Source organism: Mustela erminea, chromosome 1 (genome assembly GCF_009829155.1).
Source record: "Mustela erminea isolate mMusErm1 chromosome 1, mMusErm1.Pri, whole genome shotgun sequence".
NCBI lineage: Eukaryota > Metazoa > Chordata > Mammalia > Carnivora > Mustelidae > Mustela > Mustela erminea.
The window spans coordinates 12,436,177-12,448,289 of NC_045614.1; the positions used below are offsets into that span (position 1 = coordinate 12,436,177).

At 48.2% G+C, this 12,113-nt stretch overlaps 1 protein-coding gene across 2 annotated transcripts in view; it reads left to right on the forward strand.

Annotated features, from left to right (window-relative positions):
• LOC116573869 (cytochrome P450 4F22) overlaps positions 1 to 12,113 on the forward strand; it is a 60,823-nt gene that overhangs the window by 41,795 nt on the left and 6,915 nt on the right. For both annotated transcript variants that reach the window (XM_032314206.1, XM_032314212.1), the window contains 6 exons: positions 1,578 to 1,722; positions 7,071 to 7,124; positions 7,238 to 7,365; positions 7,574 to 7,695; positions 10,745 to 11,012; positions 12,008 to 12,074. In XM_032314206.1, coding sequence (XP_032170097.1) covers positions 1,578 to 1,722; positions 7,071 to 7,124; positions 7,238 to 7,365; positions 7,574 to 7,695; positions 10,745 to 11,012; positions 12,008 to 12,074 — 784 coding nt within the window. The remainder of the gene's footprint in view (positions 1 to 1,577; positions 1,723 to 7,070; positions 7,125 to 7,237; positions 7,366 to 7,573; positions 7,696 to 10,744; positions 11,013 to 12,007; positions 12,075 to 12,113) is intronic.

A 12,113-nucleotide genomic window follows, 5' to 3' on the forward strand; every position in this document is an offset into this window, starting at 1 on the left:
TCATGGTTTCTCTTGGGTGTAGAAGGGCTCAGGGTGAACCTGGTTGAGAAGGAGACACAGGAGCCAGAGAGAAGTCATTTGCTGACTTGTTCACTCATTCATTTATTCATTTGATTGACAATTGCTGGGCCTTGCGTTTGGCCAGGCAGGGGGTTAGGTCCCTTAATATCTGAGCTCCCCCCTAATTCTCACAGCCCATGGAATAGGGATGGATCTACCCAATATTACGGATTTGATCTTTGGAGCTCAGTGAGGTTAAGTGACTCAACCAAGGTCACACAGCTGCCGTGAGCAGATCTGAACTCAGATCCTTCTGACCCTGGGCTTGAAATACTTCTGCCCTGGGTTTGTTAAGAGCATGCATTTTGGAGCCCGGGGGCCTCTGTTCAGATCCTGGCTTTGCCGCTGTGGCCGGAGACGCCCGTGCCTGCCTGGATCCTTCGGCCCATTTCTGGATGTGATTGCCTGACCTCCAGCTGCCAGAACCTGCGTTCTAGGGCTTTCTCTCACACTGTGCACTGTGGGCTTGAGAGTTGATGCCCTGGGAGTGACCCCCAGCCAGTGACTCTGGGACGGTAGGAGTTGAGCTTACTCATCCTCTGCTGGGTTGACGTTGATTCACGTGTCCCCTAGGGCTCCCCAAGAAGATGAAGCACTGAGTTGCTATGGCCATAACTCTCTCAGCAACTCCTCCTTTACTGGCTGACTTCCCTCCCTTTCTCACTTTCCTTAGTCCCCTGCCCACGTTTTTGGGGGATCCCGCTCCAAACGAACCACTAGCTGTAGCTAGAGCTCTGGTCTCAAGACCTGCCTCTGGGGAAGCCCAAACCAAGACACTGACTCACCTGTCACTTCAGACAAGTCATTTTGGCCTTTCTGAGCAAAGGAAAATGGGGGAAATAGTAGCAACTTTGTCACATAATACTTGTGTGTTTTGAAGGTATGCGTATGTGAGAAAGGTATGAATATATGAAAAGTGTTCATAGCAGTGCCTAACACTGCAACCCTGTGTATGTGTTAAAAATAACAATACTAGGGGCGCCTGGGTGGCTCAGTTGGTTAAGCAACTGCTTTCAGCTCAGGTCATGATCCTGGAGTCCAGGGATCGAGTCCCGCATCAGGCTCCCAGCCCCACGGGGAGTCTGCTTCTCCCTCTGACCTTCTCCCCTCTCATGCTCTCTCTCTCTCTCTCTCAAATAAATAAATAAAATCTTAAAAAAAAAACAATACTAGTAATTTTATTCCTAACAGAGAAAGTACTCAATAAATGCCAATCATTATGATTGCGCTTGTGGTTACTGTTTTTTATTTCTTGGACACGGCTATGTGTCAGGCCCTTGTGCGGGGCTCTCTCATTTTGTTCATTCGTGAATTTTCTCAACCGCCCTCAGACAGAATTCCATTCTTCCCCACTTCTCAGATGAGGGAATGCCGGCTTAGCCAGGTGCAGCCTTCATCAGCCAATCCTATAGCTATTTTGGGCTCATTTGGAGGACAGGGGAGGTGGCTGGAGGGAAAGGCTAGGGGAAGCTGGGGCTGGGCTCCTCCTCACTATCTTTCCCTACCACCCCCTGCAGTATCTTCCAAATGAGACGGGCCTCCAAGATGAGAAGAAGGTGCTGGACAACATGCACCACGTGATTCTGGTGTGGATTGGACCTGTGTTGCCGCTGTTGGTTCTGGTGCACCCTGACTACATCAAGCCCCTAGTGGGCGCCTCGGGTAGGTGGGCTGAGCCTGTGAGTGATGGGTAAGCCCTGAAATCCCAGAGCTCACCTGGGCTTCTAGGCATGCAGGCTCTCTAGGGGAAGGGCCATTTGAGTAGGGATTTGAAGGATGAATAGGAGTTCACCAAAGCAGCCATTGTAATACAGGTAGTGGGAATAGCATGGGAAAAGATAGACAATATCTAAGAGTCCCGGGAATTTGAGAGGATGTCTACCCCCCTGGAAGTCAGAGCTAAATATGCATGGATAGGCAATTGTGGGCCCAGGATTTTGTTAAATGGTTGCCGCTTAATTCTAAGCTATGGTAGCCGAACATTTGGCTTCTGACATTCCCACTGTGGCTCTTCCAGCTTCACCTGGGCAGCCCCTGATTGGTGGAAGAGGAGATATAGAGGGATTGTTTCTCCTTCTGTGGTCCACACCTCTCCCAAGGTGTAGGACTCCCAGGTGTGCTTGGCAAGCTCTTGTTCAGCCTTTAACATGCAGATCCAATGACCGCCTTCTCCGGGAAGACCTGGGGGTGACCCTCCAGGCAGATCATAGCTTTCTCTTCTGGGCTTCTCCATTCTGAGTCCTAACTCTCTAAGGCTGAGTGTGTCTGCATCCAGCCCTGTCCCTCTCATAGGAGTCTGGATCTGCAGTGTGGCCTCGCATGTAACTGGGCATCTCCAGAGGCATCGGGGTATTTGAGAGAGGGGGGAGGAATGAAAGAGCTCCAGGGATTTTATATCTCTGGCCCCAGCCTGGCCCTTTGCACCCATGTCTAGAGACCACCATCAAGGTTGCCACCCTGGAGCCAAGAAAGCAGAAGGGGCTGCTATCCTTCCCTTCCCGAACTATGCCCTCTCCAGCACTGTTGCGTTTGTGAGAGGGTGCCCACCTCACTGCACAAACGGGGAACCTAGACCCTGGGAAAGGTGACTCTTCCGAGGGATGGTGGGAAGAGCCCTGGGCTCGGACTTAGGCAGGCTGGGCTCTGATCCTGCCTGGAGCCATACCTATTGTGTGACTGAGAAATTCATCTAGCCTCACAGCACCTCAGTTTCTGCTCTGTAAAATGGGGTGGTTGTGAAGGCTCCAGATGATGTGGGTAGGTGCTCATGAGGGTTTTGTTCTCTCCTGCCTTTCTCAATCCTGTTTTTCTTTCTTTCACCTTCTCTTCCTTCCTCCCTACGCCTAACAGCTTCAGTTTCCTGAATACTGTCCTCCCTGGTTGTGAGACCCCAAGTAGAATAGGGAGCGGAGCCCTCAGTGTGGCCTCAGCATGCAGTAGATGCTCAAGCCTCTGCCTCTCCTCCCCTCGCCTCTCCCCTCCCTCAGGATGGGCAGGGCATCCACTACCGCCCCCTGCTGGAGGAGTCAGATGGGGGCTCTAGCTAGGGAGTGTGGGGCTGTGAGTCAGGACAGACAGGCCTGGCCCCAAGCTCTGGATCCCATTCCCCCCTGGGACCTCCCCAGGACCATAGATGGGGAACTGGCTGCTCTGGGCCCAAATCCCCACGGCCCATGGAGCCTGAGAAAGGCACAGCTCCTCTTGGACCTCTCTTTGTCTTATATTAGGCAATTGGGATAGAGAGGATTAATGGGCGAAAGGGGGTGAAAATGATTTATAGAGGCTGAAACGTGATATATAGGCATGTAATTATAGCTTGTCTTTCTACATTCATTTTGTATGGAGTTGGAATTCACATAACATATAATTAACCATTTCGAGTGTTCCCAATGTTGTGCAACCCTTGGCTCTCTCTTGTTTCAAACTTTTTCATGGCTCCATAAAACAGCCTGAACCCATTAAGTAATTACTGCCCATTCTCCTCTGCCCCCAACTCCCGGGACATCCCCCCAATCTTCTTTCTTTCTTTTTTTTTTTTTTTTTAAAGATTATTTATTTATTTATTTGACAGAGAGAAATCACAAGTAGATGGAGAGGCAGGCAGAGAGAGAGAGAGAGGGAAGCAGGCTCCCTGCCGAGCAGAGAGCCCGATGCGGGACTCGATCCCAGGACCCTGAGATCATGACCTGAGCTGAAGGCAGCGGCTTAACCCACTGAGCCACCCAGGCACCCCCCAATCTTCTTTCTATCTCCATAGCTTTTCCTGTTCTGGATATAAATAGGAAAGGAAAGGAATTATACACAATGTGGCCTTTTGTGACTGACTTCTTTCCTTCAGCAAAATGTTTCTGACATTTGTCCACAATGTAGTGATGACCAAGACCTTACCTCTTTTTTGTTTCAATTTTTTTTTATTTTTTAAAAAAGATTATTTATTTATTTATTTGACACAGAGAGAGAGAGATCACAAGGAGGCAGAGAGGCAGGCAGAGAGAGAGGGGGAAGCAGGCTCCCTGCTGAGCGGAGAGCCCGATGTGGGGCTCCATCTCAGGACCGTGGGATCATGACCCAAGTGGAAGGCAGAGGCTTAACCCACTGAGTCACCCAGGCACCCTGACCTTACCTCTTTTTAAGACTGAGTAATATTCCATTGTTTGGGTATATGGATAAACCACGCTTGTTTATCCACTCCTCCTCTGACAGACATTGGGTTGTTTCTACCTTTGGGCTGTTATGAATGTTGCTATGAACATGCATGTACAAGTTTCAGTGTGGTTTTATGTCTTCATTTCTCCTGGGTAGATCCCAAGGAGTAGAAACGGAGGGTCAAATGAGAATTCTACCTTTAATTTTTAAGGAACTACCAAACTGCTTTTCATGATAGCTTTGGCATTTATTTTTCACTAGTAGGAACTTTCTGGGGGCTGGAGATGCAGATATTCATCTCACAAGTTCTTGACACCAGTGACCAATAATTATAATCATAGTTATAAAAATAGCCAGCAGTTGGTTAATTATTCATTTATGTGTACAAATATTTAATGAGCTCCTGCCATGTGCCAGGAACATATGAGCTCATTGAGTTTTTGTAGGAATGCTATGAGGCAGGCAGGGTTGTTCTGTTTCTCCTCTGGAAGCTGAGGAAGTGGAGGGACAGAGAGCTAAAGTGCCCAAGTTTACACAGTGAGTTAGAGGTAGGGCTGGGATTTAAACCCAGATGTGGTCCGCCCAGAGGCCAAGCGCTCAACCACAGTGCTATGATCCTTCCTACTGGGGCACTGGTGGGGCCTTTTCTTATATGACCCCCTCCAGGGTAGACGTTACCATCCTCTTTTTACTGAAAGGGACACTGGTGAAAAAGGCAGCCTGGACACAGACTCCTGGAATCAAGTAGTCAGAGTCGGAGTGGAGTAGGGACCCAAGGATGGGAGAGCAAGGGTTCAGCTGGGGAGACTTCCTGGAGGAGGTGTCAGTGAAGGATGTTTGGAGTTTGCCAGGTGAGAAGTGTCAGGTGGAGGGTTTTCCAGGACCAAGATGCAGATGTGTGAACGTGCCAAGGGAATTCAGGTGACTTGTGTTGTCTGGAGGGAAGATGATATGTGGGGAGGAGTAGGCGATGAGACAGGAACTGGACTCAGAACACCCACGTGCAAAGCAAATAAGCTTGTGTTTTATCCTGGGGGCATTAAGGAATGATAGGTGGTGTCTGAGCAGGACAGCCACTGAACAGGTCTGTATATCGGAAAGACCCTCAAGGGGCCTGGGCTGGAGTCCAGATCCCAGAGAATAAAGGAGTGACTAGACTTCCACCTTCTTCTCCAGTGCTGCCTCTTCCTGGAAGCCTGTCTTGAATTCTAGCAGCCCTTTCTCTGTGCCTCCCTTTGCTTCTGGCACGCTTTCTATCTTCTTGATAATTGCACAGCGTGCTTCTGCTTCCCTTTCTTGCCCCACCCGGAGCTCCTCCAGGCAGGGTGTGGAGCTGAGCCATCTCTGGTCCCCAGTGTTGCCTAGCATGGGTTGGGTACAGGAAGATAGTAGAAGAGATGTCCTGAATAGGAGGATGAGTGGACAGATGACTGTGTGCACAGTTGGCCAATTCCTAGGTAGTGTGTGTGTAGGTGGCTGAGTCATGTCTCAGATAAAAGTGACAGTCACTTGAATTTCAGGTACTTCCTTCCTGGGCCTCAGCCCATTCTGTCCCACGTCTGCTCAACACACTGAAAGGGAATTCACTCGCTAACCCATCCATCTATCCATCCGTCCATCCATTTTTGCGTTCATTCAACCTTTGGTTGGCTCATTCAATAAAAACTATTTAACACTAGGGGTGCCGGGGTGGCTCAACTGGTTAAGTGTTTGACTCTTGACTTCGGCTCAGGTCGTGATCTCAGGGCTGTGAGATCGAGCCCCAGGTTGGGCTCTGTGATGGGCCCAGGATGCCTGGGTGGGTCAGTTGGTTGATTGTCTGACTCTTAACTTTATCTCAGGTCATGATTCAGGGTTGTGGGATGACACGCTCCGTGTGGAGTCCACTTGTCCCTCTTCCCCTGTTCCTCCCCCTGCTTTCTCTCAAATAAAATAAAATCTTAAAAAACAAAAAGACTGTCTCTTCCTCTCCCTCTGGTCCTCCTCCCCCTCTTCCTCTCTGAAAAACATTATTTAGCCCCATATATCAATGATCAGCATGTTCCCTCCTCTCAAGGGGACGGTAACTGGATGGATACAATCCAGAGGGACTGGGGGAGGAGGGATAGCATCCAAGCAGAGGCTCGAAGAACGAGGGGAGAATGTTTGAGGCAGAGAGGGCATGTGGTAGAAAGACCTGGAACAGAGAGATAATGTGACTTTTTCAAGGAGATGAAAAAAATTCTGTGATATTAGAAGATTGAGCATATAGAGAAAGGAGGATGAAAGTGTTTTCAGAGAGGTCTGGACTGAGGTAGGTCATTCAAGGTTTTGAAACTGGTCTGAGCATCTGGTGGTTGCGGCTTATGGGTGTGAGTGGGAAGGGACATGGTCAGATCCACCAGCTGATAAGACCTCCTGGGACCCGAGTGCAGTGCAGACCGGAGACTGAGAGCACAGGAGGTGTAATTCAGATGGCCTGAGTTGGCAGAAAAGAGGGGTGATGAGGGTGAAGAGGGTCATTCCGGATGGAGAGCACAGCCTGGACACAGGTTTGGAAGTAGAGCCAACATGTGGGATTATTTGGTGTATGTTGATGGAAGAGATAGGAGAGGCATATGGGGCAAGATGGTGCATGGCCTTCAGTGCTTGCTTGAGCTTGAATTTTATTGCCAGAGTGATAGGAGCCATGGGAGGTTTCTAACCAGGGGAGGCTCATGTTCAGATCAGCATGTTATAAGGATCTTTCTGGGGCAGGTGTGGCGGATGGACTGGAGGGGTGACATGGAGATCAGAGCTCAGAGAGGAGGCCCAAGGAGCTCATAAGCAGAGGTCAAGGGTTAGAACTCTGTTTCGAGTCATCGCCATATCTTCTTTCTCCACAGCTGCCATCGCCCCCAAGGATGATCTTTTCTATGGTTTCTTAAAGCCTTGGCTGGGTGAGTATGGGATTGGGTGAGTTGGGCTGGGGCTTCAAGGAAGAGGGGGTGGGGTTTCTTGGAGTGTTTCAGAGTAGGAGGAGAGGCCCTTAATTTCAGTCTTCTGGGCCCAGGAGATGGGCTGCTGCTGAGCAAAGGTGATAAGTGGAGCCGCCATCGCCGCCTGCTGACGCCTGCCTTCCACTTCGACATCCTGAAGCCCTACATGAAGATCTTCAACCAATGCACAGACATTATGCATGTGAGTTGCAAGGTTTCTTGGGAAGAGGATGTCCTGGGAGTGAGACTGGTCCAGGATCTGACTAGTGGATAAGCTGGGTGATGTTAGGAAGCTTCACTTCCTTTATTCTAGAAAGTGGGCTTGTAGCGAGCGGGCAGCTAGGTCGTTGGAAGGCTGGCTTAAAGTCTGCGGTATCTACATCCTTTTGCCGTGCGTCTCTCTCTTCCAGGGTAAATGGCGGCGCCTGGCAGAGGGCTCAGTGGTCTCCCTTGACATGTTTGAGCATGTCAGCCTCATGACCCTGGACAGTCTTCAGAAATGTGTCTTCAGCTACAATAGCAACTGCCAGGAGTGAGTGTGGCCTCCCTGGGGAAGACAGAGCCCGTTGCTCTAGAGCAGGGTGGTGGGAGAAGAAACTCTCAAGCATTAGGCATCCCTGGGCTGTTAGGCTGTGCCACAGATGGGCTGTGTGTTTCTGAAAACTAACATCACCTCCCTAAGCCTATCTCCTTACCCAAAAATGGAATCCCAATTCCTTCTCCATAGCCATCGTGTGAGTATTAAGATAATGTAAATTGATGGCTTTTCATATAGTAGGTGCTTAGTAAATGCTAGTTTCATTGCTCCATGAAGAGTAGTTTGGCCTCTGGAAAATATCTCCCCATTTTCTGAGCTACAGTGTCCTTTTTTTGTAAAACAAGGATGATAGTCCTTGACCCTCTGAGAGATGCTTTAAGAATAAAATGATGTCGGGGCGCATGGGTATCTCAGTCAGTTGAGCTTTCAACTCTTGATTTTGGCCCGGGTCATGATCTCAGGGTAGTGGGATCAAGCCCCCTGTTGAGCTCTGTGCTTGCAGAGCCTGCTTGAGATTCTCTCTGTCCCTCTCCTTTTGCCCCTCCCCCCGACCCCTGCTCTAAATAAATAGCACTTTGTCCTTAAAAAAAAAAAAAGAATAAAATGATGCCACACTGCCCTGGCACACAGTAGATGCTCAGTGAATACTTGTTGAATGAATGAATAAGATGACCATTGTCCTGGTTCATTCATTCATTCATTCATCAGATATCTTTGTGTCCCTACTATGTGCAGGAGATTATGCTAGCTACTGGGAATATGGTGGTGAAACAGAGACCAAGTTTCAGTTCCTTGGAATTTATAGTCTAAGTGGGCACATATCGAATAAAAGATGTTGTCAGTGGCAAGTTTGTAGCACATAGTAGGTCTTTAATAATAAGCTTCTGCCTTTGCTACTCTGGGCTTTGTAGGGTTATGGGTTGGGTAAGGTAGAGATGACCTTAGTGATTGATTAATTAATTAATTAAATGGGAAATATTTACTGAATACCTACTATGGGCCATTCTTGGACTAGGCCCTATGAATACAGTGGTCAACAAAATAGAAAGGGTCTTGCTCTCCTGGAATTTACAAGTTGGTGGGAAATAAGTAACGATGCACAAATAAATAAGCAAGAAAACGACAAACTGACAAGTGTACGACAAGAAGCATACTTCAGGACCAAGGACAGCCCCTTGCACACCTGTCCCAGTGATTTCATTTTCTTTTTCCATTTTAAAAGACATTTATCTATTTATTTGAGAGACACAGAGAGAGAGTGAGCATGGGGTACAGGGGATGGAGGGGCAGAGGAAGAGGGAGAGAGAGTCTTAAGAAGACTCCATGCTGAGTGTGGAACCCGATGCAGGGCTTGATCTCATGACCTTGGGATTAGGACCTGAGCCAAAACCAAGAGTCAGATACTTAACCAACTATGCCACCCAGGCATCCCTTCATTTTTTAAAAATTATAATGGTTTTACTGAGATATAACTCACATACCATATGATTCACCCATTTAAAATACACAATCCAATGGTTTCTAGTATATTTACAAATTGTGCAACCATCGCCATAATCCATTTTAAAATATTTCCACCAAAGATAAGCCCTGTACATTTTAGCGCTCACCCCCACTTCCCACTTCTCCCAGTGTAGGCAATCACGAATCTTCCTTCTGCCCCCACAGATTTGTCTATTATGGAAATTTCATATTGATGGAATGATGCCAACTTCTCTGTCTGGTTTTGTTCACTCAGCATAATGTTCTCAAGATTCATTCATCCTATGTCAATATTTCATTTTTTTAGGTTGATGAATAATATTCCATTTACCACATTATACCACATTTTTTAAAATCCATTCATCTACTGATGGACATTTGGGTCATTTCCACTTTTTGGCTATTTTATAAACATTGGTGTATGAGTGTGTGAAAGTATGTTTTTAGGTTTTTTTTAAAGATCTTATTTATTTACTAGAGAGAGTGAGAGAGCATGAGAGGGGTGAAGGTCAGAGGGAGAAGCAGACTCTGCATGGAGCTGGGAGCCTGATGTGGGACTCGATCCCAGGACTCCAGGACCATGACCTGAGCCGAAGGCAGTCGCCCAACCAACTAAGCCACCCAGGCGCTCCTATTTTTAACTTTTTAAAGTCTGTACCTAGGAGCGGAATTTCTGGATTATGTGATAGTTCTTTGTTTAGATTTTGAGGAACTGCCAGACGTTTTTTCCAATGTAGATGGGGCATTTTATATTCCTACCAGCAGTGTGTGAGGACTTCAATTTCTCCACACTCTTTCCAACACTTGTTAATTTTTTAAAAAACCCTTGTTATTATCTGTCTTTTTGGTTCTAGCCATTCCTAGTTGGGGCAAAGCAGCATCTCATGGTGGTTTCAATTTCCATTTCCCTAGGGGCTGGTGCTATTAAGTATCTTTCTGTGTGCCTTGTGGCCATTTGTATATCTTTTTCGGCAAGACGTCTATTCATATGCTTTGCCCATTTTTAAATTGGGTTATTTGTCTATGGTTGCATTTTAAGAGCTCTTTCTGTATTTTAGATACAAGTTCGCCATCAGGAATGGGAGTTCTCCCACTTTGTGGCTTGTAGGCATTTAGTTTTAGTGATGCTACATCTATTTGGAAGTCCTAATCCTTTGGACCTGTTTTAAAATGTACCTGAGTTTTGGTTTTATTCAGGTAAGATGAGGCCAACAAACAGATCAGATGATTGCCATTAAAAAATAATTTGTTGGGGCGCCTGGGTGTCTCAATCGGTTGAGCGTCTGCCTTCAGCTCAGGTCATGATCCCAGGGTTCTGGGATGGAGCCCTGCATCGGGCTCCCTGCCCACTGGGGAGCCTGCTTCTCCCTCTCCCTCTGCCTGCTGCACCCCCTCCTTGTGCTCTCTCTTTCTCTCTCATTCCAATCAATAAATCAAATCTTAAAAAAGAAAAAAGAAAATCTAGTCTATGCAGGACCTTTCTCTGTCATCTACGCACGGGGAGGAGGAGCCTGTCTTAAGGGCCAAGTCCATGCTCTTCTCCCCTGCACCTCCCCAACAGAAAGATGAGCGATTACATCTCAGCCATCATTGAGCTGAGTGCCCTCGTGGTCCGGCGCCAGTATCGCCTGCATCACCACATAGACTTCATCTACTACCTCTCGGCGGATGGACGACGTTTCCGGCAGGCCTGTGACACCGTGCACCGCTTCACCACCGAGGTCATCCAGAAGCGGCGGTGGGCGCTCCGTCAGCAGGGGGCTGAGGCCTGGCTGAAGGGCAAGCAGGGCAAGACCTTGGACTTCATCGATGTGCTGCTCCTGGCGCGGGTGAGGCTGGGCCCTGGAGGGTGGAGACCGGTGCAGGACGGTCTCCTGGAGGATTGCACTGACCTTGTAAAATGATAAGCATCAAAAGTGACAGATCTGGGATGCAGGTGCAGCACGCGTAAGACTTACTGTATTAGTTTGTTAGGGTTGCTATAACAAAGGGCTACAAAATTGGTATGTATGGGGTTAAACCCTAGAAATTAATTTTCTCAAGGTTCTGGAGGCTAGAAGTCTGAGGTCAAGCTGTTGACTGGGTTGGCTTCTTCTGAAGCCTCTCTCCCTGGCTTGTAGATGACACTTTCTCGTGTGTCTTCACATTGTCATCCCTCTGCTTATGACTGTGTAAGTTTCCTCTTCTTCTAAGGACACCAGCCGTGTGGGGCCAGGGCCCACCCTAAAGACCTCATTATAATTGAATTACCTCTCTAAAGGCCTGGTTTCCAAATTCTGAGGTCCTGGGAGGGGAGGCAAGGACTTCACCGTAGGAGTTCTGGAATCAGGTGGGACACAATGTTGCCCACCAGACTTATGATGATGAAATAACAAGACTGAAGAAATGTGACAGTTGCAGAGATCGCTTCTGTGGAATTTCTGAGCAGTGCTTGGCTTCTAGATTCAGACAGTCCTGGGTTCCAGTTCTGGCCCTGCTCCTTAATGGATACTTCACCTTAGGCCTCTGACGCTCCCCTCCAAGCCTCAGTTTCCCTATTTATGACATGACGGTTACGCGGTGTGGTCACTGGTGTTTGTTGGGCATCCAGCAGGCTGTCTGGTGCTAGCAGCTACTCAAGAAGTACAAACTCCCTTCTTCCCTTCACCTTTCAGTCTCCCTCCTGCTTTCCATCTTTCTTAGACAAGCTGCATACCTCTGTCTGCCTGGAATCCTTCCCCTGCAGCTTGGCTTGAGAGAGGGGCAGTATCTTGACTTGAGAGGAGCCTGGGATGTGGAGGGTGGTCCATGAAGTGGGCTGAGCATCCCCTCTGGTTCATTCCAGGATGAAGATGGGAAGGAACTGTCTGATGAGGACATCCGAGCTGAGGCGGACACCTTTATGTTTGAGGGTGAGGACGTAGGGTGAGGCTAGGGGAGGTTGGGGGGGG